The 26,587-nt window shown below is 39.4% G+C and overlaps 1 protein-coding gene across 3 annotated transcripts in view; it reads left to right on the top strand.

Moving 5' to 3' along the window:
- LOC121302715 (F-BAR and double SH3 domains protein 2) overlaps nt 1-26,587 on the top strand; it is a 79,538-nt gene extending 52,951 nt beyond the window's left edge. The window contains exons 9-21 of one of the 3 annotated variants that reach the window (XM_041232810.1): nt 5,956-6,078; nt 7,849-7,944; nt 9,254-9,322; nt 12,960-13,076; nt 13,247-13,351; nt 15,642-15,803; nt 19,662-19,793; nt 20,389-20,472; nt 20,725-20,902; nt 21,149-21,372; nt 22,603-22,720; nt 23,408-23,493; nt 24,245-26,587. In XM_041232810.1, coding sequence (XP_041088744.1) covers nt 5,956-6,078; nt 7,849-7,944; nt 9,254-9,322; nt 12,960-13,076; nt 13,247-13,351; nt 15,642-15,803; nt 19,662-19,793; nt 20,389-20,472; nt 20,725-20,902; nt 21,149-21,372; nt 22,603-22,720; nt 23,408-23,493; nt 24,245-24,328 — 1,578 coding nt within the window. In that variant the 3' untranslated portion in view covers nt 24,329-26,587. Of the gene's footprint in view, nt 1-5,955; nt 6,079-7,848; nt 7,945-9,250; nt 9,323-12,959; nt 13,077-13,246; nt 13,352-15,641; nt 15,804-19,661; nt 19,794-20,388; nt 20,473-20,724; nt 20,903-21,148; nt 21,373-22,602; nt 22,721-23,407; nt 23,494-24,244 lie in introns of all 3 variants that reach the window. The other 2 variants (XM_041232809.1, XM_041232812.1) reach the window with 2 other exon arrangements.

The following is a 26,587-nucleotide window of genomic DNA, read 5'->3' as shown; positions in this document are numbered from 1 at the left end:
TAGTAAAGTTAAGGAGGATTTTAAAACCTTGGTTAACACTTCAGTGCATTTAATTGCTTAAAATGGTAACTATTCATTGCAAGAGGGCTTCCATCACTGGTTTTCACAAATACACTCGACACCTCTTGGTGGAAGTCCTTGCTCAGTTAGTAATCATTTTTCAATAGCAGCAGTGCTCCGAGACAAAGTGACTTTACATCCCCTTTGTATGCTGTGCTTTACATCATCTTTCTGTCAGTCGGTTTGCATTGCAAAGTGTTTCCTGCTTGGGGTCCTCAATGTTCCTGAATTTTTATAGCAGGTCTTTAATGGAAACCTGTTATCAGCTTTTCCTTTATTTCCTTTAAAGGCGAGAAATGGTTTGTTCTTTACTTCTGCCTTGGATTTATTACTAGCACTTCCCATTGTGGTTGTTGCTTCCTTACCCCTTTTTTTAAGTTTTCATAGTCAAAGGCAAAAATGTAAGCTCATCTGAACCAAAAAATTGTTTTAGATTTATATTTTGTGAAGCCTAAGATGCTGTTTTTAATATTTTGAATCTACCATATGGGTGCTCCTGACAATGTCATACTGATGTATTATTTATAATCATACAGTCTTCCTAATGGGAAGAAAGCATCCCCTGTACAGTAGTACAGAAGTCATTGCTGTCTCAGTGTAGTAATTACAATTCCAGGGGATGTTCTATAAAAATGGTGAAGAAAGTAGAGAGTCGATCATTTTGCAACTAAGTATGTATATGGAGTGTGACGAAACCAAGCAAATGTAATATTTTTGTGTAATCTGCCTGCCTTACTGTTATAGTGGATTTCCGTAACACTGATGAAGGCACGCACACTGGTGAGTGCTCAATACATGCAGCTGTTCAATTTGTATTCATATTCTTTGCTAGGACGCTATCCCCTGCACCATTCAAAGGTTTACAATGACAACAAAACAGCAACCTAAAGCTTGAAACTGACCACTTGAGAAATTTGTGTACATGCTCCTGGAGCCGCAGATATTACTGCAACCTTTTCACAAGACAAATCGACAACCTGCCAAATGTACACATACCATACCATTATTCAGACTTTGTACTGACTAGATTTACGATTCAAAATTCCCAAATGTTCCTTAGTCACCACAATCTGAAGACTAAAATACGTTATATAAACTATAAATGAACCAACTTTGCCAAGAGAATGATCATTTCTCGACTGTGTATTATTAATTGGTTATTTAGCAGACGCTTTATCTTAAGTGACTTACAGAGAATAGGGGGTAAGCAATGCACCAGCAACTGCTGCAGAGTCACTTACCTCTGTTTTACTCCTCATCCAAAGGATGGAGCACAAAGAGGTTTATGACTTGCCCAGGGTGACACACACACCGTAAGTCAGTGGCTGAGGAGGGAATTGAAACAGGGATTCTGTGGTGGGTAGCCCAACCATCGCAGTCCCCAGAAAACAGGGATTGTTTTGTTGCTGCTACCCAGAGCAGTAAAAGGTAACATGAAGATAACAAGCACTGCGTAAAATTTCCAGGAAACAACTGTCTTGTTGTATTCAAAACCCCAGAACTATAATTGAATCAGAGCTACTGCTGCAACTAGAGCAGAACATCATGAGGGTTAAGTGCATTGCTGGTACTGTTTTCATTTTATTTTTTAATACCAAACTAGACTTCAGTTCACATTAGTCATTGTCATCAGACATGTTGATTCATGTTTTGACTCACTATAATTTGGCTCGAATCACAAGACATGTAAAGTAATGGTTTTTATAATCTCTTCAGTTTTTTCTTTTTTTCAGATAAAATCAAATAAACCAAAATGTGTTCTTTCATATTTGTATTTTCTGAAGATTATGTTGCTGCTGTGAAGTTTTTTTTTTTAATGATTTGTTTATGAATGATATTCCGCACATCATCGTGTGCCCGATACCATAAAACATGTGCAGTAGCAGATCATACTTGAGGGGAGTTGTATTACACCTTACCGTTGGTTTTCTGCATTGCCAGTCAAGGTGGCAGTATCTGAATTACAGGCTGCTTCTGTTGAGCTGAGCAGATAAATCATAATCCTGCAAAATCTACAGTAGAATTGCTCAGGTCGACCTGCAAGAGGCAAGTTTTTTTTTTATGTGAGGGGAAAAACAATAGACAACATTCATGTTAATCAAAGGAGAAATTTGCAAATTCTGTATATGAAAAGCAGTGAGAGCTGGGAATCAGTCCACACATGAACGTGCCGTTTGTGGACGTCTCCTGAGTGAGACTGCTAGCTGACTTGAAGCATCTACAGGCCAATCAAATCACCCGCTGGTTGTCCTATTATCTCCTGAAAGAGATACTTTCCTACATGTAATGAACAGCAGTGAGGAGCTTTTCTAGAACAGCTTATTGAGAGTGATTGTGCCGTGCACTTGCTTGCTTCCAATGCACGTTGCCAACTTTGGGAAAGCATGAAAAAAGTGTTAGCGTGATTGACAAGAGCTAGTTGTACTGTCTCGTACAGCCTGTTAGTAATGGTTCTTTGTTGTTCATTAAGCAGAGGATCTCGGCAGCACACTGAACAGAAGAGTAATTATTTCGTGCGCTTTCCTTATTGTGAAATAGTGAACTCTAAATTATAAATACATAGCCTTTAGTGGTAAATAATTTATCAGCAGTTTTGACAGGAAAAATAGTCTGTGCCAAGTCTCGAGGGCAGCAAGCTGTGACTGCTTGTACTGTACAATGCCTCTGATTTGTTTAAAGTTACAAAGGTAATTATCCAGATGACGTCATTCAGGGATTAATAGAAATCCCTAGGCTGTGTCATTTTGGAATATTCTGTTTTTTGCGCACGGGAGAGCAAGTTGAAGAGAATCGGCATTGGAACATGGAGTGCTAAACGGCATACCTTTATAGGAAAGCACGTATTAATATTACTGTCCAGAAAACACTAAAAGAACTTCATAATAAACAGCTCATGATTCAGAGTCAACGTGTGTGAAAAATTACATTTTCTTGGACCAAATTCAACAGTGTTCAGTGTTGTCCCTACACGTTATTGACAGTATTGTTGTGAGAGACACGTTTCTGGTTTTGTTTTAGTTTTTTTTTTGGTGGGGGGGGGGGGGGGGGGGGGGGGTGTTCCCATCACTCCCATACTTAAAAACAATGTCTACTGTGACGTGTGTACTTTGTGTGCTGTTTATAGGTGCGTGTGTATTTGTAGCTGTTTAAGCTTTTTTTTGTTAGGATTTGAAATCGAGTACATGGGGGGAAAAAACTAGAACAAAACATCATTCTTTTGATTTATTTTTATTTTTTGTATATATTTAGTGTAATTTGAAAATTGCTTGAAGCGGAAGAGATTGGGTGGGGTTAGGCTTGATTTTGTACATTACATTCGCTCCACCCTTTGAAGGAAATTCCCAAGTACCTACATCACCGTATTGTTCCTGGACCATGAGGGCAACCATGATACTGGACTATGTAGATATTTATTTTTAAAAAATATCCCACCAACTCAGACACAACCCAGACTTTGTATTTTCCTTTCAAGCTTACTGAAATGGTACGCTGCACAGTGTGGCTCTTTGCAGCTCAGCTTAGAAAGACAAACTTGCACATGGGGGGCTAATGTACCTACCCAGTTGAGTATTTAAGGTGTGTTTGGAACTAAACGGATGGGTTTCTGGGTTTTTACCTGTTAATTGCTTTGCTGTATAAAGCGCCAGATCCTGGATTATCCATTGAAGTAAAAGTAATAGGATTTAAATGGTCTGTTTTGCTTAAAAAAAAAAAAAAAAGCCATAATGAATGTTTCTGTTTTTCCTATTCCTTTGAAGACAACAGATTACTAATCATGGCTAGCATTAGCACAAATGCCAAATGTTCTGCCAGTAATTTTAATAATTAATGCGACAGGGTTCTTGTAACAACCGGTTAGCTGTAGAGTGCAGCAAAGCAGGTGGTGTGAAAACGACCTGTTAATGATAGCAGCAAAAACAAACTAAACCTCTTTAATTGCATGTTTTAGTGTTCCAAGATAATATTGATTTAAGAACAAGGGCCTGGATTAGCCCCTTTCCATTATTAATCTGTGTTGAAAGTACACCTTCATTAAAGCTGAATGTCCCAGTTTAACATGCAAGATGGGCATTAAGGTATTCAAGGGTAAAAAAAGAAATGATGAAACTTGTGGTTTTGTTTTATCTAAATTGAATACATTGCACCCCCTCCCCCTATTATATTATTCAGGAGCCATAGTTAAGAGACAGTGCTGTTGTCTTAAGAGTGCTAGTGGAATGGCATTATAGGGCAAATGGGAGCTTTGATCATACCTTATGATCAATTCCGCTGTATAAAGGGACAATTTATAATGTGGAAGCACTGTAAGTCAACACAGTGGAAAAGACGGCCAGTTGTTCTTGCCTTCCTCATTGAAAACTATTCTGCTGAACATTTCAGTTAGTTAAAGTAGTTCTGGTATCGACTTGCCCGGCCACATTTTTATTAATTATGTTAATGATCGAAACCTTTTTCCATGTGATGTTTTAATGTATATAGTGATGTTAATAACAGGGTCAGCAGATCAACCCTGACAGAAACACCAGCAGGATTAATATAAGGTTAAAGGGTGACGGTATATTGTTGAAACATTGCTCACTTTACAACATTAAAATCCCCATTAAATATGGCAGTTTTATGTGCTCTTTTTTTTTTCTATCGTCTAGTCTATCTATTACAAATCGGCAAATACAATAAACCATGTTGATCCATGCAGTTGAGGACCACCGTGAATAACCTTCTCAATGTGTGTGTTCTTGTGTTTTAAATCCCAAAACATACGCAGCACGGCTCAAAGACTGTGTTTTTTGTGATTTCTGTAAACCCACCTCTCTTTTTCAAATGGTATAATCCACTGTGGTAGAAGTGCCAGAATCCAAACAGTTTAAAATCTTTCTCAGTCTTCACATTTTTAATCCATATTGTTTGCCTGTTTATGGTTTGTGTGGAGCAGGGTTTATTTTTTATTTATTAATTTTTTCGTTAAACTCATGGTTCTGCTGTTATGATGCGAATGGCTTTGCTGCTGACCATTGCAGACCAGCTCGGAGATGAAACAAAACCAGGAAACGTTTGGCTCTTGGTCCACGGAGCCAGGAAAGAATAAATCATTTATTTGGCCTGAAGTATTTTAGCTCAACGGTGGGTTCAGGGGCATTTATTGTTGCTGATTCAAGAAAGCTGGAGACCGAGGGAGATAAACTTAATGTCAACAGGCCAAAAATATGAGTCAGCTGAGTCAGTGACTGAATGCATTGTGCGCTGGTGTAGAAGATAATAATGGGTGTTTTTGCAATAACCTGTTACATTTTTAATAAGCTTCATACTTTTTAATTGCTGGTGGGGATTTCTATGATTGGTGTTTTGAATTGAGAGTACAGTTACAGAGATGGCCTCATCTGCTCTGGCAAGGTTCAGCAGTCTCATCTGAGTGTTTAGTGCGTTATCCTTACGCTGAAGTACAGGGTCTGTTATGTATTGAACGAAAGACATCAAAACAAAAAAGTTCCATACCTGGTGTTCATTAGCAAATCCCAGGTGGGCCATTAAAAAATGTTCAAAAATAGATTGCTGTAACTTAGCAATTCCATGAAAATAGTTTGTTACACCGATCTCCAACTACTGGCAAGTGAAAATGGGATCTTAAAACAATGTTTGATCATCAAAGTCGTGCATTTGCCAGTAGTCCTGATATTGATGACTTACCCAATGTAACAAATTGTTACATTTTCATATGCAATCTACCCATATCCACGTACTTAAAACGCTTATACATAACTCAACACGCTCTGTGCCTCCTTGGGTGCTGCCATATGATTGTCATCTAAATATATATATTTTTTTGACATTTCAAAAAGACTCATATTTCTGCTTATGCTAACGAGTATTTTTTTGTCATTCATTTCTTTGATATAGGATCTTGATGGCGACATCTACGATCACGTAAAGGATTATTTAATATCATTCAGCCGGACTGAACTCGAGACCTGCCGGTCCACACACAATACATTCCAGTTTCTGTTGGAAGCGTCCAGCAGGGTAAGTATCGTCTGTTATTTATTTTTCACAAGTTTCATGCATCTGTATAAATCGGTGCTCTTGAGACCTGAGAAAGATGACACTCATCCCATCTGTAAGCATTAGGTCAGATCTGTTTTTGTATGTGCTCATTGTCATCAATTATATTATTGTGACACCCTGGGCTAGAATCTTCAGTTCAGGGGCATAATAACTAATAAAGATTTAGACTTTGAGAATCTAGTCAAACTGGGTTCTGGGATATTTTTTACTTTAAGTGTGCCTAATATGTATAATTGTTGTCTTCTACACACAGTAAAGATTTTGGTAGCATTGCCTTCCATTCTTCAGCTAGAGCATGGCAGTGGTTCTGGGTTGTGAGGGTGCGCAGCCTATCTAGTGTAATTCAGTTCAGGTCTGGGCTTTGGTCCACCTGTAGATTTCTATAATAGAATATGCAGTATGAGCAGAAGTTTTATCATATGGCCCATTGACATAAAACTCCATGATTGCAGTTCTGGTAAAGCTGCTTTGTATTGTTCTGCAATTATGTGTCATTTGAACCAAGTCCATGTCAACAGAAGTCAACCCAAACCATGAAAGGACTGCCAGAGCCTTTCACGACTGCCAGGGTGCAGGAGGCTGACACCAGATCCAGATTTGTCCATCTGATTTTTATACAGTGTTTACTGTGCTTCATAACTCCCAGTTACACCCTTTTACTGTTCCAAGGTCTGCTGTTCCCTGCACTACAGAAGGCGCCAACAGGCAAAAGTCACAGTAATTGGTGGCTTGTCTGCATTTGCTCAACCATGATAACCAAGCTCACCTCTTTCGTACTGTACACACACACACACAGGTCTCTCCATGTCTTTGTTACATGAATGAGGCAAGCCCTCCTGTTACCGGGAGATTTTGTTTAGCTTGACAACCTGCAATTTTGCAAGGGGGTTTGACATGAAAGCAAACCGTGCAATGAGCAATAGTGATGCCTGCTTTATGAATCATATTGAAGAACAATGTGTTCAGGAGGGGGAAATGAAAAAGGAAACCTATGTGAAGAGAACACAATCAACTTGCAGATATTGTATGCAACATATACTGTGTTTATATACAGCCACAGTCTGTTCAGATTAAAATGTCACTGCTCCCTTTTGTGCTTCATTATTCCTGTAATAACTGGCAGAATCTGTTGATCATGCTGAGACTTTATGGAAACTGTAGTCATGAGTGCCCTCCCCCACAGTCTGAATGAGCTTCTGACCTTGAAGTCATTGTTGGCTTCACAAATGCTGATGCACACTCTGCAATACCTGTGGCCTTTCGCTACTGTCCTGATTAATGGATTTGAACATCTTTTCAGATGTGGGATGTGGAAATAATACATGACAAGGTCATAAGAAACAAAGTCCTTTTATCAAAAATGAGTTAAATGTAGGGACATAATTCAAACCCATAACAATTAGACAGTATTCTAAATGTAGCCTGATCGGGGTGCATAGAATACAGTTACAAGGCCTGTGTGGCAAATTGCCTATGTAAAACATTTACTGTGGAGGGGGAAAGTTGTCTGATTTTTCCCAAGGGGAAGTTATAGTCCTCATTCTTCCTATAGTTCTGCTGACAAATAAAATAATAATAATCTGTCTGATGTGTTATGTGTCTAATGGCATTATGATCCCTAATGTTACAACTGTGCAAAGGGCATTAAAGGGGAAAGTCGCATCTGAATTGTCGTCATCAGATGGAAATCTGAAACGTGGCATAAACTGCTTTTCCTTGCCCTTGCAGGTGATGCAGGATTTCAATCAGCAGCTGTTTCTGCAGGAGAATCCAGTCTTTCACAAAACACAAGTCTTTCACTTCCAGCCCAGTGACAGCGACATGGTAGGGTCCTTTGTGGTGTTTTTTTATTTTCTCCAAAGATCGAGCACTCACAGACAAGTCAGCCTGTAGATAAACTGCACCATGCTGAGTAAACCTTGTCATTACTTCACAATTTCTTGTTCTTGGAGATTCTGGGGTAAATTCCCACTTCACAGATTAGTTTGCTGTTTGAGCAGCTGTCATTCCTGGCCAGTTTGTGGTCTGGTTGCCTCGGCTACAACAACCTTGGGAAGTTTAATCTTCATCTCATTCCAGAGAAGATGAGCTCAGGTCCAGGAGCAATGCATATATACCCAGTCCATAATAAACCCTAATACAGCCACCAACAATGCGTGTATATGTATTTGTCCGTTAAGCAGAAAGATCGTCTATTTTTCTGTGGATATAGGCACTTATTCCACCTGAAGATAAGTAGAGGGTGTAATATGCCATGCTTCTGCTTGATTCACACGTCCACTCGCTCCAAATCAGAACCTTTTACAGCCTCCCATGCATCCCTGCCAACGGGTCGCACTTGTGTGTGCGGTACCATGTGATGCCCAAAACGCAGTGCCAGTCAGGTATCCCTTGCAGCTTTGTTGGCTACATGCCTGATTTCTATTTGATTTGGATGTAGGCTCATTCCACCCTCACTCACCAGTGGATCAGGTATCATGCATTATGCCTTATAGAAAACAGTGACAATATAATTCCCTCATCACCCTAGTTTTTCTGCTCCATTCAGTTTTTGGGCCCTATTTTGATAAATTCTCTGTAAGGAATTGTAACTGTATAAAACTAGAATAAACACTCTTTGAACACTGCAGACATGATCTAGGAATGATAATGCCACTCAGAACTGCAGACCCTTCTACTAGTATAGTAAAGAGAACTCCACTCATAATTGCAGACCAGAAAACAATTCTTATTTTAGAATATTGACATCAATGCAGTTATCTTAGGATAGTGTTTTTGTAAAGTTAGATAGTGCGAAAGGAGTTTTGTTAACTGTTTCTATTTACAACTATGGGAAGTTGTTTCTTGTTAGTAATTGAATGACTTCTAACAATCTGACTTTCTTCCATCAAAGTCTCATTTTGGTCCTATACGAGCAATGGTTTCACAAAGAATATGCATTAACGTTTGAAATGTAAAATTTAACAACTAACCTGCAAAGTTTGTTTGTTTGTTGTTTTTGGTTTTTTTTAACAACTAAAAATGTAAGCACTAATGCACAAGTGTGAAATCTTAATTGCTTTGCACTGCAGGTTTTAACCTCTTCTTCTGTATCTGTTTTGTCTTTGTGCGATATTTATTTATTGTCCAGAAGTTAAATGCTGTCCAGCTGGTGGACGTTGAGCCCTCACCTGTCAGTGCTATGAGAATGACTTTAGCCGAGGTATACTGTGGTATACAACAGTACCGCTTGTGTGTGTGTGTGTGTGTGTGTGTGTGTGTGTGTGTGTGTGTGTGTGTGTGTGTGTGTGTGTGCTTGTGCTTGTGTATGTGCTTGGTGATATGGGGGTCCTTGGTTTGCATGCAGGTTGGGGTGGCGGGTTTATTGACTGATGTCTGATAAGCCAAGTTGGTCCCATTGTTCCTAAAAACAATGAATGTGTACTATTGAGACCTAAGAAAAGCTTTGGTTATTGCAATTTAAGCTTTCACGTTTTTTTTTAAATCGAATCTTGGCTAATATGGGAAAATTGCATACTGAAGTTCACTGGAAATCTGTAACCTTCAGTTGTATTGCAGCTGCATCCTTTTTACTGCCTACATAGTGGCTGATTATCTCAAACAGCTAAAGTACGGTTATTTATGAGATACACAGGACTGGGTAATAGACAGTAAAGTATTGTCCCTTTCCTTATTTTTTGATAAGCACTTCTTTTGTGTTGCTCAGGAACCAGTAATTGCACTTCAAAGAAACATAAAGTATAATTAAACTCTGGTGGGTGGCTTCCTACTGGTTCAGCAGCCTGGGAATCTTTCAGGACTTGAGCGTTAGATGGAGTATATCTTATGAGTTGACGATGCTAGCCGGTATTGATAGAGTGGCACAGCCTTGTGAACCATGTGATACAGTAGAACATGAAAGCAACAGTGCCATGTGAAAGGGCATTTAAGATTATTATCAACGTTTATGGATTTACAGCAGGGTTTTTATAGTTTCAAGGCTTGAAACTGGTGTCCTGGTGTCAGACACCTACAGTAAGCTACCGAATTCCTAGAGCATCAAAATTCACATTGACACTGGGTAGGAAATGAGTTCTCCTCCCACTGGATTTCTTGAAAAGCTTACTCTTATCCATGTCAGTCTTTCTGTTCTACTGTTGCAGGAGCAGCAGCCACTGTATCACTCAGAGACTAACAAGCTTGCAATTTTATTTTTATTGTTATTTTTTTTAATATACAAAGTTTCCCTCCACCTCCTTTTGACATTAAGTAACTCGCACACTTACCCCCCTCGCCCCCCCCCCCCCCCCCCCAAAAAAAAATTAAAAATCCAGGAATAAAAAGAGTACTTTAGGAAAAATGTTTATGGCTCTATCCGGTAGGGTTAAACTTTAACCTAGAACAACCTTTTATTATTTTAAATTACAAACATTTACATAAATGTAAGGTCAGCGATGTGTTTGCTCTCCTTCAAGCTGTTTCAAAGCAATACATATCAAAGGGGAAAAAAAAAATCATTTAAAATGTGATAGTTCACCTTTGTGATTCTATTTTCATAGAACTGGTGACTTAGTGATCAAAATCCTTTTTTTGATAATTTTAGAGGCTTTTTTTTTTTTTTTTTAAAGGGGAAGTCAAACCACATGTTTTCCTTTGCATTAAACCTTTTGTAAATAGTTCAAATACCAACAACAAAAAGAGGAACGGACACTGCTTGAGAAGTTAGTCTTGACTAGTGCACGTGTTGCTTTCTAGCCATTTGGAGATAAAATAGATTCCAGTGTGAGCGAAGAATAAATACTGACTCCCGAGAGTTTGGTGGCAGATTTGTTTCACTGGTCCAGGAAGGAATGGACTGATTAGGGTGGGAGCAGGCGTGTGTGTTGAAATGCCTCCGCTATAACGCAGTCGTGTCAGGGGGAAAGCAGGCACAGAATAGACAACTTCTGGGTTTTATTTTCCTTGGAAATGTAACAGGCAGAAGTCTGTTCCTAATAAAATATTAGCGGGTTTGTATTCTCGCTGGAAAAGTAAAAAGGAACCCATTCAGGGAAGAGGCGTGTTGGTGGAAGGAGCGGCCTGCCTTGAAAAAGGAGGCTTTGTAAGTTCTTTTAGTGCCATTGAACTCCACTGCCTGTGTACTTGACTGCCTTCTCTGAGGTCCCCTGTTCGGTTTAGGGACTCGGAAGTCATGGCTGGTAGCCCTGGCTTCAAGAAACATTAACTGTATTTCTCAGATTTAAAAGAAAGCTTGACCTTTTGCCTGCTGTGAGGAAATAGCCGTATGGAACCTAACAGGGAGCATTTAACCTCCAAATGTTAATTCATTCCAAGCTGCCTCAAGATTTTTTAATAGCTGTAGCGGTTGAAAGGGCAGAAAAGTCTGCAATTCTATTTTCCGGATTTAAGTAGAAAAACGTTTTGCCAATTGCCTTTTTGTTGTGTTAAATATAAGTCCAGTGAGTGTGCTAGCCTCCTGCTGACAGAATCCCCATCAAGCAACCAAGCTTTGTCTTGCAAGAACGTATTTTTTGTTTTTATGTATTTTTTTGCAGTTGTCTAATCGCAATGAGAATACGCTGGACAGAAAAGATAAATGTTAGTAAGTTGCACTACTTTCAGTCCTTGAAGTAGCGTCCGTTTTCCTTTTTTACTTGTTTTAAAACATTACTAGTTTTATGCTGCTTTTACAAAAAAATGACCCAGTGTTTGGTATAATTATACTTTTTTACAACGATTAAACTGTCAACTAAAACAAACTTGTCCACTTTTTGTTTTTATGTTTTCATCCTAAAAATTCTATTCCCAATATATTTCAAGAGCCAGCAAGTGTTCAGTACCTTTTTTTGGCAGTGTGGCAACCACCACAACAAACCCCAGCCAAAGCATTTTTTTTCTTTTAACAATAAGTCCTATGTGTCTATCTCATAAAACGAGGCTTTTATTCTGTTGCAACGGGTAAACAGTGCCAGCTATGTATGGCAGCTCTGGATGTGGTGCATGTCTCTAATGAACAGTGTGCTCTGAAGTCTGTTCTTTCTCATTGGTTCATTCTCCTTTGGTGGTGTTTGGTGTCATCCATTGCTTTGATTGAGTATAAAGAAAACTTTTGTCATTCAAACAGTCTTTCACAATTGGAGAATAGAGTGGGCAAAAAAACTAGATGTGGCAGATGTAAGAAAATCTTTGGAGCAGATACAAACTCTGTATATAAATAAATAACTCTTATTTGTATTATTTAAAAGCTCGGATTTCAACCTGGAAGCTTTCTGATGCTGTATTTGCCTAGCTTTTAAATTTGCTTTAAGTTTCTTTTTTGTTGATCTTTTTAAAGATTTGGTCAAGTTATTTGACTAGAGGCAAGCTTTATCCAAATTTGGTTTTAGTGATTGCAGATCATGTAATTAAATAGTGCTCTCCCTATCTACATTGTTGCCCTCCATTGTTGAGAGTTTATAAAAAAAAAAAAAAATTAAAAATATACGTGCTTCTACTTGTATTCTTAATATGCTGGGCTTTAGTTCATTAGGTTCTGTCTGTTCAAATGCATGTGTCATCTTAATTGACTATTGGGTCATCTACATTGCTTGATTTATTATATTTTATAACTGGCATTCAGTTTCCAAAGTGTGGTTTACAACCTATTCTAACACGAAATTTCTTAAAACCTGCTTATTTTTATGCTGATCTTATACCGTTATCTTTTAAATTATAATATTTCAAATTTTGTAGAGCTGGGACACTGAATGCCTTTCTCTTGTACTCCCATCCTTTCTGTTCTGGGTGTTCATGCATATAGTAAGACTGTGAAATGCTAGCCAGCTCTTTTTCTGGTACTGACCTGTGTTGGCGCCTTGCAGAGCCGACAACTGGAGTCTGAGACTGGGACAAGCGAAGAGCACAGTCTGAATAAAGAAGCTCGTAAATGGGCAACAAGGGTGGCCCGGGAGCATAAAAATATCATTCATAACCAACGGGTGAGTATCGGCACACTTCTGTCAAGGCTAGAAATATGCCAGCACAAGAAGTACTGCCAGGTTTTATTTACAGTGAACTGCAACCATTTCGGATCTGTTGAATTGACCCCATTCACCTTTTTCAATGTGAGGCTTAGTATGTTGTGTCTTTTTTTTCCTCTGAACTTAAGGCCTTAGAGGAGTGCGATACCCACGGGGTTGTGCCAACAGAACAAAGTCGTACTGAACTGGAACAAAAAGTCGAGGAAGCAAAAGAAAATATCCGGAAAGCAGAGGTATGTCTTGACGTTTTGGTTGTATTTTATCTGGTTAAGTATGACATTTTAAAATCTGACAAATATTAAAGGGGGAAAGAGGGTGAAAATAGGTTTCATTTGTATGATACTCTTAAACACCTCACTAGCTATCTATATATAGTGTAAAACATTTTAATTGTTTTTACTATCCTGATCATTATTTAAGAACATAAGAAAAATATATCAATTGTATCTAAGCTCGTCCAGTTCCTAGTAGCTGATTGATCTCAGAACTTTGTAAAGTATGGTCTTAAGATCCAAGAGTTTCTATCTCTACAAGATGGCTAGGTAGCCCATTCCATACCCTCGCCACTAAGAAGAAGTGTCTCCTTCCCTCTGTCTTTCACTTAATTTCCAACTCTGTCCTCATAGTTAAACAATATTAATGATATTTCAGATTACAGATTTTTTATTTTTTTTTATTTTTTACCATTTTCAGGTGAATTATTTTTTTTTTCTAAATCAAGCTTTATCAGGTTTAACTCTAAAAACAGAACCACTAAAAACCCAATCTATTTAAGCGGTTTCTCAGCCTTTTCTTAACCTGATCATTTAAGAAGCTTGTTTCAGTTTATTTCAGAAGCTATTGCCAGATGGTTTCAAAACCACAGCCACTGTCAGTGCTATACTGTTTGTCAAGGTTGTTCCATTCTAGTGTAGCAGACTTTGCGTAAGAGATACATCTGTTAAGCTGTTGTGGTTTTTTAAAATTAATTCCTATCAAAAATATATACTTTACATAACAAAACACGGCAATTCAAAATTGCAAAAAATATTTCATTTCTATTTTGCGGCATTTAAATAATCATGCAGTGCTTTCCACTGTTCATAAGACTGCATTCCAGACTAGGAGAGGCTGTATTGTACTGAGCCCTTCAGAAATGCAGGTTGAAGATTCAGCATTTGCTTATGTGCTTCATATTCTAACAGTGTATTTGAGTGCTGGGTGAACAGTCATGTATATTTTTCAGTAAGGTTTTAAAACTTATGAGCCCATGTTGAAAATATTGGCTCTGTCGGTGTTTTCCGTAAAATGTTTCAGTGTAGAAAAACAGTTCCAGTCATGTATTGTATTTTTTTTCACATTTGGCTTCCACACAGGTTTCATAACAGTACTACTTTGAAAACACAAAAGCCCTTGAAGCCTCATTACTGGACTGTAGCTGTTTCCAGTGGCTTCTGCATCATTTCTGATCTGTGGTGGTTTCCAGTGACTGCAACCTCTTGGTTCTTTGGTCCCCCCTTGTGGATTTAGAAAGAACTGAACTGCTGTAAAAGCAATATAGAAAGAAACAAGCATACAAATAAGGGTTATAAATTCTGTCCTGTAATAACAAAAGCTCTTATAGCATACAAGTTTTACCTCTGTTGTGCAATTCAATTTGAAATGTAATTATCTATTGAGGGGTAATGTTTTGCTCAAAGTAAGAAAAACAAAGCTACATTTTAAAATGATCGTAGTTTGCAGATTTACGTTTTCAGAGCGCTGTGCATAAAGAAATACTAAATGAACTGTCTAGCCTGGAGTGAGGGTAATTAACATCAGTAATTCACTTACTCAGAGGCCTAAATGCTTTTTTTCAAGTTTGAAATACTGAAGGGACATTATAGTGAAGCACCAACTCTTTTTTTGTATTGTGTAAGTTCAATTGGTGATGTAAAAACAATGTACAAGTTCATTAGAGAATTCTCCTTAAAAAGAAAGTGTTTTTTATTTTTAATAGAGAAGTTCAATATACAATAATTTAATACTACATACAAGCAACCAGAACAAGTTGCTGGTGATGTGCAAGCATTATGGATGAAATCCCTTATCACCCCCCCCACCACCACCACCACCACCACCAAAAAAAAAAAAAAAAAAAAAAAAAATCAAGATTGTTCTTATTATACAGTGCCACTGGTGGTCAAGTTGTGTATTGTGGCAAGAATCTTAAGAATGCAAATGTTCTGCACTCCCCAAATTTAGCGTTTCAATGAGTTTGTTGGAGTCTTGACCTTGAATACTGCCCACAATTACTTCTAAAACACTCCCTCCCCTTTTAAAAAGTTGCAGTGTTGCACACATTTCCATTACACATTTTCCATTAAAGTTGTCCTTGCTGTTACAAGGATTTTTTTTTTTTAACTTCAATTACTTTATCATAAGTAAACACATGTTTTGGCTAATGCCTTTGGGTTTCTCTAGTAGTTTGTGACATGGATGATGAAGGCTCTGTGGTGGGCAGATCTCTCTTGGTTGCTAACATGCTCTGTCGCTCCCTGGCAGACGGTGAAGCTGAAGGCAGAGGCCCGCCTGGACTTGCTGCGTCAGATCGGGGTATCTGTGGACACGTGGCTGAAGAGTGCCATGAACCAAGTGATGGAGGAGCTGGAGAACGAGCGCTGGGCCAGCCTCCCGACCCTGTCCAACCACGACTCCTCGCTGTCGGTAAGAGTGCGAACAGAAACCTGGGGATTTAACCATTGCAAGTGAAGCCTGCCCTCTACTGGCAATGTTGTAACTGCAGTATTCCAGACAGAGCAGGTGCTATGTGAGGAGAGCCTCCCCCTCGCAGCTCTGCAAGTTCACCGCTATCCTACCTGATCACCCCCTGCCATTCAGTTGGGCCTCTCAAGCCATTCATGCCAGATTGTGTGCTGCTTTTGTGATGGTGACTAATGGTTTGTTAAGCTGCTCAGGTCAAAAGAAAATAAAACCAGTCTTCATACAGAACTGATTACAAGGAACACAAAATAATAATTTAAGAGTTCAAAAGGGTGACAAAGTTTGCTGCTGCTTTCTTTTCATAAAAAATTGGGCAAATTGCACTTTAGCGTAAAGGCCTTGGTAAAACGCGCCCAGTGTCTAGTCTTACTGTAAGCTTGTACTATTTGTAATAAATTCCCTGCTGGAATTGTGTGGAGAAAATGAATATGCATTTAAATGTAATCCTGTCAGATGAGCTACAGCAGGCATTTTTAATGTTCACACATTGACCTTGTTTTGTAACATTTTCAAGAACAAGGTGTTTATAATGTTTCTGATTGTCAAACTGGAACACTGTGTTTGACGCCAGGTGGTTATCACCTGTCTCATGTAAGGTTCCATTCAGTCCTGGCAAAGTCACCTTCAGTGTAGAACCATCTAAAACACCTCGCTCCTGACAGGGTGCCCAGTACATGCCAGGTAAAGCAATACAGTTCACCTCCACAGAGAAACTGACAAACCCTAAAGTCGCAACCTCAGTGGGCTTCCTCAGTCTGAATCACTCCACACCCCCACCCCCAAAGAATGCCAGTCCACCCAGATAGGAAATCAGCAACTCCTGACTTGACAGAACACTCAGGGAATGGAACTGGGACATTTTTATCAGTTCCTCTACAGCAGACAAAGATAAACACCCACTGTTTAAAAAATAATTCATAAAAAATGTATTGGTTAATCTGTCGACTTGCCCTTTGCGTGACTCAAGGTTTTCAGTACCACTGTAGAAAAAACAAACAGGTCACATTCGTTTAAACAGACAGGAGCCCTTTCGCCTCCATGATTATGATGTCTTATTCTTTGATGTACATCGCTGGTATTGTCTTCACATGAAAGACGCTCAACCACTTACTTCTAGATGAACAAGATAGGAAGTTTGCATAATCTGTCAGAGCTGTTATTCACTTCAACAATGATTTGGTTTATTAGTGAAATTAACTACTAAAATTCACCAGAAGGGTGAGCGACTGCGTGTTTGTGTGGAAGTGTGACTGAGGCTTGGGGGTGTTGTTTTATCGGATGTACTGTATGGTTGTATTTCCTAAAACATACACCCTCTAGGGCTTTTTGTGTAAGTAAAAAGCAGTTCAATGGTTTTATCTTTTGTCCTGTCATCAGAATTATTTGTATTTTTAAAACAAACAGTATCCCACAGTTTCCAGATGGCCCATGGCAAGGTGTCATCTGATTAACAAGAGAGTGATTGCAAATTAAATTTCAGGCTGTCAGCAGATCATTGGAGCAGTGGTACATCGGTACACAAGGCTGTTTTTTTTCCTTCCTTTGACTTTTAAGTCACAGTCAGACACCTTTATGGTAAATGCAGCCGTCCTTGTAAACCTGTTGAAAGAAATAATAAAAAAAGCGACTAATTACCCTTCAGCTGTCAGTGGGTGGAATAAAATCCAATCCTCTAGAACCTTCTGTTTTTTTTATTGATATTTTCTTTACAGGCTATAGCTAAAGTGTTTCATATATTGTTGCCATAGATACAGTAATTGTGATCATATATTAAAAAGCAAGCTTGAGCGTGTTTATTAGGCTCCCAGAGCTGTTTTAGCAAGCAGGTTTTAGAGGCGGGGAGTAGAATTGTCACTCGGACTATGTAAAGAAACTAGACGGTCAAACAAGTCTGAAATAGGGTACACAGGAGAGTAAACTAAGGAATAAAATAAGTATAACAACATCAGGGCTATAGTCGATTGTCGAGCACTGCAAATGTAGCTAACAAATGTCTCTCTAAGCTTTTTATATTTGCACTAAATACAAAAAATCCACAAGAATCCAATACATGTATTATCTGCACACTTTTTCTTATAGTCTAAACAGCTTCAATATCCACATCAGTGAAAAACAAAAAGTCACTCGGAACACTGCACCAAATCAGAATGCAGTATTGTATTGTTATCTTAGACAGTTTTATATTGTTTAAAACAGCAATGTTTAATCCTTGTCCATTGTGGCTGTATAATTGGCTCCTTGGATCCTTCAGGCATGCTTAAGTACTCCAGTGATGTCAATACCTACTGTAATTGGGTAATAGTTCTGTGTCGCCTAGAAACGTCTGGCCACTGTGGGCCAAGTTTTTGCACAATGATATAGGGAAAAAAAATATGCACTAAATTCACAAAAGAAGACGGGAAAAGTGTGGTGCCTTGCCCAGCCGAAGCCTTAAATAATAGGGGAAACTTGGCAACCAGACTTGTGCATCAGGCTGTCATTTCAGAGGATTAAATCATGGGAATCAGTCACCCAGTTCACTGAACTTGAGAAAATATTCAAAACGAAAGTCAGTACAGTTTTAACACAACCTGCAAAGCCATCATGTTGAAACAGAGCCTGTTTGTTACAGCCATTGATTAAAGACATCTTGAAACTAGAAGCTAATGCAGATGCAGACCAGGAAACACTTTTTACATCCTGCAGTTAGTGGTTTGAGGAGTTTACCTTTTTTGGCAGCTTTTTCCTGGAAAGTCTGGACTGGAAAGGCCCTTTTAAAAATATTAACAAATACATTTTCAATTTCTGTCATGTTTGTAAGCCGTATTACCCACATAAAGCAGGCAGTCTGATGCACTCTCACAAATCTTTAACAAGCGCTTGACTTGCTGAAGTTTTCACCTCAGATGGAACTTCTATAGGCTATATTTGTAGAACCAAACTTGTCTGTCTCCACATGTGTATAGAATCCTTTGCGGGTCCACATTTTAAAGTAATTTTCCTGCTTTTCTTTAAACAATATCATCTTTTAATATTTATCACATCTCACACCGCTAATCCTGATGACTGAAGCTTTTGAAAGCAAAGTAAAAACCTTAAAATTAGCAAAATTGTCCAAGTGGGCATGTATAGGGTTCAATACACATGCTGTTTTTGTCTTTCAGTAGGTTTAGATTTTGGCCAGTGAGATCCTCTTAGAATATGACATTCTGATTTCAAAATTGAGGATTAATAAATCCAGTGAAGGAAGAAATCTGCCTAAGCAATTGCTCACGGTGAGAAGAGAGAAGGCATTGTGACGGGTGTCATGCTTTAGGCCCTGCTTGACCTGTGCTTCAATAATCGTGTTCTGCCCCCACAGACTGACTCTGACTAGCATGTTTATTGTTGCCCTCCTACACTTAACATTCTCTTCACATCACACTGCAGCAGAGGCGAGAGCAACAGCGGTACAAGTCCTTGGAAGGTGGCGGCACTAGAAACCCTGTCTTGCAATGTGGATCTCTTGATGAAACAGGGTTTTCATACCCCTGTTCTGCTGCAGGGGTAGTAAGATGACATTTGTTTAGTTCACAGACTGGCCGAGTGGCTTAAAAGCAGTGATAGATGAGGACACTTGTGTGCCTGTAGTTAAAACTGGCATAGTTTACTGGTAGGCCAGCCAAGTCTGGTTTTTGGCGAAGCAGAATGAATGTAGCAAGCCCAAGAATTGATTATTGTGAGAAACTCCTAGACGGCAGAATTTATCTATTACCACCACCGTAATGTCCTTGATGGAGAGCTGATTAACAGGAAACGGCACGCATCTTTTGTGCTCTGCAGACAGGAGCAGACGAGAGAGAGGAGGGGGAGGAGTTTGAGGACAACATGGATGTATTTGACGACAGCAGCTCCAGTCCTTCCGGCACCTTGAGGAACTACCCACTGACATGCAAGGTCCTCTACTCCTACAAGGTAAGCGCAGCAGCAGCAGCAGCAGCAAGCAAGCTCAGCTGTAGTTGTTTACTTTGCAATTGATTGAAATTGTAGTTGAACTTTGGCACGCCTGCGTAATTGCAATTTTACCATGTAACTGATGGCTTACAGTTCACTTGCATGTTTATTTGTCATTCGATCGTTTTTTCTTGTTATTTTCAGCCACCCACATTTGTTTGAAAAGTACAAGTGATAAAGTATGTTTCTGTATTGCTTGTGATTGATTGCTTGGCTGTTTAAAATAAAGTAAACATGTTACTTTTTAGTGTAATTGTAATTAGTTTAATTACTGCAGTGTAATTGTATCTAAATTGAACAAAATAGCATTGTAATTGTAATTTCAGCAAACAATTCTGCTGTAATTTTAATTGTAATTATACTTGACCCCAGGGCAGGCATTAAGTGTGCAGCAGCTGTAGCAGCAAGCATCCACTGTACCTATTGTTTCAATCATGGTACAGTCACCTCCACAATCACATATATACCAGCTTGTCATGCTGGTTCACAACTACTGTGAGATTAAAAACAGCAGTATGTTGGCTGACTGAGCTGGCTCTGCTGTCATGTTTTTCAGGCTTCACAGCCAGATGAGCTGACTATAGAGGAACAGGAGGTGCTGGAGGTTATTGAAGATGGGGACATGGAAGACTGGGTGAAGGTACGAAAACAGAAATGTATATAAAAGGGTTGCAGTGGCTAATTTAGGACTAAAAGAAACTGGCATGGGATACCATATAGGGTGGTTTTAAGGTCATGATTCCAACCAAAAATGAGCTGCAGTTATCAGAGCCTGTTGTTTAGAATAAGGACTTCCCTCAACTTCACCTTCTTGAAAAGTAATTTATTGCCCGTTCAAAATGCTGTTCTAATCTTGTAGTTTTGTTTTATTGTGAATGCCTTTTGTTTTAAGGCAAAGAATAAAGGTGGGCACGTTGGCTATGTCCCGGAGAAGTACCTTCAGTTTCCCACGTCCAACAGCCTCCTAAGCATGCTGCAGTCCCTGGCAGCCCTGGACGCACGGTCCCACACATCGAGCAACTCAACAGAGCCTGAGCTGGCATCGGGCAGCATGAACGGAGACGCGAGTGGTAAGAACCTGATGCATACAGCACTGTACTTCCATTACTGTACATGTGTAAAAACTTGCCTGCTCTGGTTCATTCTCCCCCATTCTTGGACCAGAATGTCCAGTGTTTTGTACCAGAACGTCCAGTATGTTCCACAGTTCTGCGTAAGGGCTGTCTGGAGATGATTGGCTGAGGTGATCTATGGGGTTTCGAGTTGAAATGAGGACCCTGATTAACAGCACCCCCCTTCCCCCTCTCTCTCTGCAGTTAGTTTTGTGAAGGCGCTGTACGAATACGACGGGCAGACAGAAGACGAGCTGTCGTTCCCGGAGGGGGCCATCATCCGCATCCTGAACAAGGACAACCAGGAGGATGATGGCTTCTGGGAGGGGGAGTTCAACGGGCATGTGGGCGTCTTCCCCTCTGTGCTGGTGGAAGAGCTGGTTGGCTCAGAGAATGGCGACTCCCAGTGGATTGGAGGGGACGTGCAGGTAAAAAAAAAAAAAAACACAGGAAAACCATATCTGGCTGCTGCAGTTGTTTTGTCATGCATTTGCCAGTCTCCTGGGTCAAACCCACTCTTCTACTAGGACCACTAGGGTGGAATTTCTGGTTCCAGTGTGTGCCTTTAGCTTAAAAGTACACTCAGGAAACAGAAGGAGCCAAGCTCTGTAATGACGCCAAAAGTGGCAGCATCCTTCTTCCTGTACTTAAAATGTTTACAGAACAAAATGAAAAAAGGAGATTAGAGCAGGGAAATGCTCAGTCATTTGGTATTCTTTTGTGAAACAGCCCAACCTCGAGATAAAGCATAGACGCAGTGATTTCACAAGGAAACGTTATATACTGAACCAGTTGCTTCACATTAAGAAAGAACTGGGTAAAATTTAACACTTGACCCATTCCAGCTTTTAGCGTGAGCTTTAAGAGACACACCCAACACATTTTTTACCAGCAATCTACAATTTGGGCTCGTAAGAAAACCTGCAAAGGCACAAATACCTGTGCAGTGGGAGTCTTAAATTACTAAGATTAGGGTGATCCCTACCTTGTTCTTTATTGTACTTTTATTATATTATGTTGTCCAATATAATGAGTAATCATGCTTTTTGAGATGAGCGGCCCCAGCAATAAGAAGACAGGGAGGCTATATTGAGACAGTAGTGACTATTCCAGGCATGCTCACAGTGTAGACCTAGCCGGCTAAAGAGAGCAATTTCAAACAAATTGGCTGTGACCTCAGTAAACGGAGCAGGTGTCTCCTGGCAGACAGAGGGACCTGCCAGCTCTCAAAGATTTACTGGCTTGGTGTTTTACTAACCCCAGAGGCACAACTAGCCAGGTCAAACCAGCCACTGGAAATGCTGAACAATGAGAGTTAGCCTTGGACCTAACAATGCCCGACAATGAGCATACTTTGCATTTTTCTTACTTGGGACTGGAGCCAGCTTACTCTGTATGTTGTCAAAGTGAAATTCAGCTGGCAGGGTGCGCTGTAGCACGATGAGGAGAAACAGTCCCTGTCGGTTTTTGCCTCCCTAACCCCCGGGAGCGCTAGAGCCAATGCGACGCTCCATTCGGAATCCCCACGCAGTATATTGTGATAGTGTCATTTCCACTGGCTGAGGTTCTTTTGAATCTTCTTGTTGTTTTGTTCTGTAAAACCTTTCTTGCCTGACGTTTTTAGAAGCAAGTTGTTCTTTTCTTCTCCCTCCCCCCAGATTTCTCCTTCCTCGAAGCTGCAGACTTCCCTCCCTCCTTTGCCACTGTACGACCAGCCGCCCTGCAGCCCCGACAATAACAACTCGCAGTTCTTCCCCAGGTCACCCTCTGTGAACGGTGAGCTCAAATTTTCACCCCAAGCAAATAATTCTCAGCCTATAAGCCAGGGTTTCAAAGAATGAAATGGTTTTGGCCTGTTTTAAAGGTGCAATGGCTTTAAAAACATCTCTTGTTGGCACAGCACTCAAAAAAATCAGGTTTGTTGATATATTATTTTCCAGATTTTTTTTTTTCACTGACTCAATATTTCCTTCCACAACGCTAAAGTTTCTGTGTTACAGCATATAGTTCCCCCTAACTGAGCCTTACATTCATGCTGTCCATAAGGAACTGTGTTACCCGTAACACAGGAAGTAAAGTGGAGGCAAGAAAACCAGTTACTTTTATCAAACTTGTGACAAAAAGATCAATCGCTAATAATGAACAAAGCTAGGTTACTACGCTATGTTAGGGGGTTTACACAAGACCTGCTTTAGAGAGAGAATGACGATACTGTTTTGTAGATTAAACAGCTCAGCTACTCACTAACTGCGTATATTTGAGGACAAGGCGAGCAATTAAATTGTAGTTCTCCCCTGTACAAACATAAAGCACAGAACAGTGACCCCATTGGCAACAAGATGATGCACCACAGTTGGGTTATCTTGGGCCATATCATTTTATTACAGAATACAGGTGGAGTTATATTCTACTTTTTTTGTAATTCTCAAATAAGCTGATTTTTATTTGTCTGTTTGTTTTCAGAGCACAATAGTTTCAGTTCAGACTGCCCTGGCTTCTCTCAGCTGCCCCGATTAACCCCAGACAGCGCTCAGGGCAAGCTTCGACCTGTAAGTGCACAAGGGTTATTACAGTCCTTACAACATCCAGGCCTCTACCCTGAGGAACAATCACCAGTGCTTTCTGTGTTTTAATAGCAATTCATGAATGAGATCTACAGTTTGAGCTCTGTTGTCACACCAGAACTCTCTCATCTCTGATACAACAAGGTATCTCAGTTTACACAATGTGTTGATTTATACCCTTGTCAGTAGTTACCTAGTTATCACTGATGAGAAACATCAGAGCCTAGATAGCCCTTGGGTCCTATTTTAACTCAATGGCAAAAGAACATTTTCAGAGAGGAATATAATAACACATGAACAACAGGGGTCTAGTCCATTGAGAGTGGATTGAAGGTCTCTTATCAAGTGTCCTTAAAGGGCAACTTTGTGTGAATACCAGCTGTCTTAGCCAGTGTATTCAATCATCATATCCAAGTGACTCTGAAGTTTAAAGCACTCTGTAGAGCTCTCAGAAAAATGTCAAACGTCCTGTCCCCCAGCAGCACTGCCCCTAGTAGATGTAAGAAGTAGATCATCTTCTAGGGGCAGGGGATATAGCAGGGGGGACAGGTTAATGGTCACACACTGGTGTACCAAATGTACTTGAGGTTAGCAACAGTAAACGAAAGTGAATCGAAGCAAGAAGAATGCATTTGTTATGATAACTCTAACGCGCATCCCCATACCAACTACATTCCAGACCTAAAGTTTAACGTGAACGTTTTCAAGAGCTGTAACGTTGTGCTGTTGTTTTTAGGTGCGAGCTGCCCCCCCTCCCCCCACACAGCACCCCCGCAGAAAGGCGGAGAAGACGGAGGAAGTGGAGATCACCTTGGTGTAACAGCGCTGAACTCTTCCGTGATCCACACAAACTGAGCTCCTCGTCGGAACAGTGGCCAGTCTTGTAGTTTTGCATTGGGAAATGTCTCTAAGCACGAGAAGGGATAAAAGAGTGACGAGTATCGCAGGTGCGATTCGGGGATGGCAAGCGACTTCTTCAAAGTCACAAATGTTTTGTGCCTGACTTGCGCATCCCTCTTCATGGGCATTGAAACCAGAACAGACTGACTGTCGGAGTAAAGAAAGACTGAAAGCTAAAGAATGGCCTTGGCTTCTGGATGAAGATGATTGGAGCAGACTGAGGCTTTTTTTTTTTTTTTTAGGCCTCGTTACATGTAGTCCTATCATACGTATATAATGTGCATTAGTACAGTACATTACTGTTGCCATAGGAATGTTCAGAATCCGCTAAATGTTTCTTCATATAGCATTACCAAGTCTATACTTTATTTGATATATAACAGATACTGTTGAGGTCCAAACGAAAGGGAATTGACTGACATGTTAGAGGGGGCTGGTTCCTCTTCTATGAATTCCTCTTCATAAAAAAAAATTTAAATAAAGTTACGCTCTTATCTCATAGATAAGGGAGATGTGGCAATTGAAATTAGAAACTGTTCTACTCTTTTCAGCTTTTACAATGGTGTCTGTATTACTAATATTTAGTCCAATGTAACAAATAAAAAAATGCTATACAGATTTATTCATATAGGAATTGGTGGTAATCACGAACACTGATCTAGATAATGTAGAGATAGATAAGTCTCTACCTCGCATTTCACTTCTATCATAGTGGCTGAGTTAAGCAGTCAGTGTATGTATGTATGTATGTGGATCACTATTTGAATATAAGTTGCTGTGCATCATAATACACATATATCTATTTCCTGGATCTATGCTGTTTCTACATTTAAGCACTAGAAGGTGGAGCTTTCTGACAGGCGAATTGTGTCTGACAGGAATTTATCAGGCTATGAAACAGTATTTAATAAAACTAGAGCGTAGCTGCAATGCCATTTCTGATACTTACAGACTGAAACAGAAATAGGAATTTCAGAAGCAGTTCATCGTTTATTTATGTTTTTTATAAAGCTGCGTTTTCAGACTATATATATATATATATGAGGGGGTAGTCCTTTCTTTGATAGATTTGTTATTCCATAGGAAGTCGAGGCAGGTTTTGATCCAGTTTAACGACACTATATTGTCAGTTATCAGCCCCTATCACTGAAAGGGATGGATTATTATAAAGTCTGTGACCCTTTGAAGAAGCACACTGTAGGCACACCCAATGAAGATAGTAATATGAAATGCTTTGCAAGTTAAAAAGTGCATATTTACCAGAAACATGAAAACAAACTTCAAAAATTGAGTTCAATGTCAGAAATCCTTATTTAATTTCTGCTAAAACTGTCCTGTCCGATGACGCCAACCCCCATTCGTTTCAATCTTTGCTTTTGCTACTGTTGTCTCAAATGATCTTTTTGTGTTGCGTTTGCCACACATATATTTAGACAGACTAATGTATTTTGTTATTCTCCAGTTATGGTTTTTACAGTTGGGGGGGGGGGGTACATTAATGAAAGCATCTACAGTAGTCCTGATGGGAGGGGGGAATGCGGTTAACATTTACATATCAAAAGTTTTAAAGGAAACAAAATCTGTCAACTTTATAATACGCCAGTGGCATTTTACCAGTAGTCCAGACTGTTAAGTTGATGTGCTTGTTTCTGACAGGAAAAAAAAGTTGTTTTTTTGTTTTTTATATCTATATGTATGTGTATATATGTATATGTTTATTTAGGTATACATATATATACTGTATATGTTCGCACCACTGGTACTGTCCTATCTTTTTGTTGATCTCTCTGAGATCTTTTGAATGTTATGAAACTTGTTTTGAAGTTTATGGTTTACAGCATTCATGTTTTTCGAAGATGCTTTTTTGTAAGCAGATTCCCCTTCTTTATTTTATTTGCCAGTTTGTCTTCTATTTTAAATTGTGTTTCTCTGGAAATAGTCAAATGTAGTATTATTTGAAAAAAAAAAAAAAACATTTTATTTTATTTTTTATGAGCTGCTAAAAAAAAAGAAAACATTAAACAAATTTCGCTGAAGCTTCTGTACAAAGGGCTTACTATCTACAAAACACAGTGTCAATATTTGAGAACATTGGTGCAAAATTCTTGCTGCATTGCATTGGCTGTAAAGTTTGTATTTATTATGTACAAATGTTAAATAATAAAAAAGTCAAACTTTA

The sequence above is a fragment of the Polyodon spathula genome, chromosome 30, assembly GCF_017654505.1.
Source record: "Polyodon spathula isolate WHYD16114869_AA chromosome 30, ASM1765450v1, whole genome shotgun sequence".
NCBI classification, from domain to species: domain Eukaryota; kingdom Metazoa; phylum Chordata; class Actinopteri; order Acipenseriformes; family Polyodontidae; genus Polyodon; species Polyodon spathula.
The sequence above is the reverse complement of the archived record's forward strand: the minus strand, read 5'-3'. Positions and strand labels throughout refer to the sequence as shown.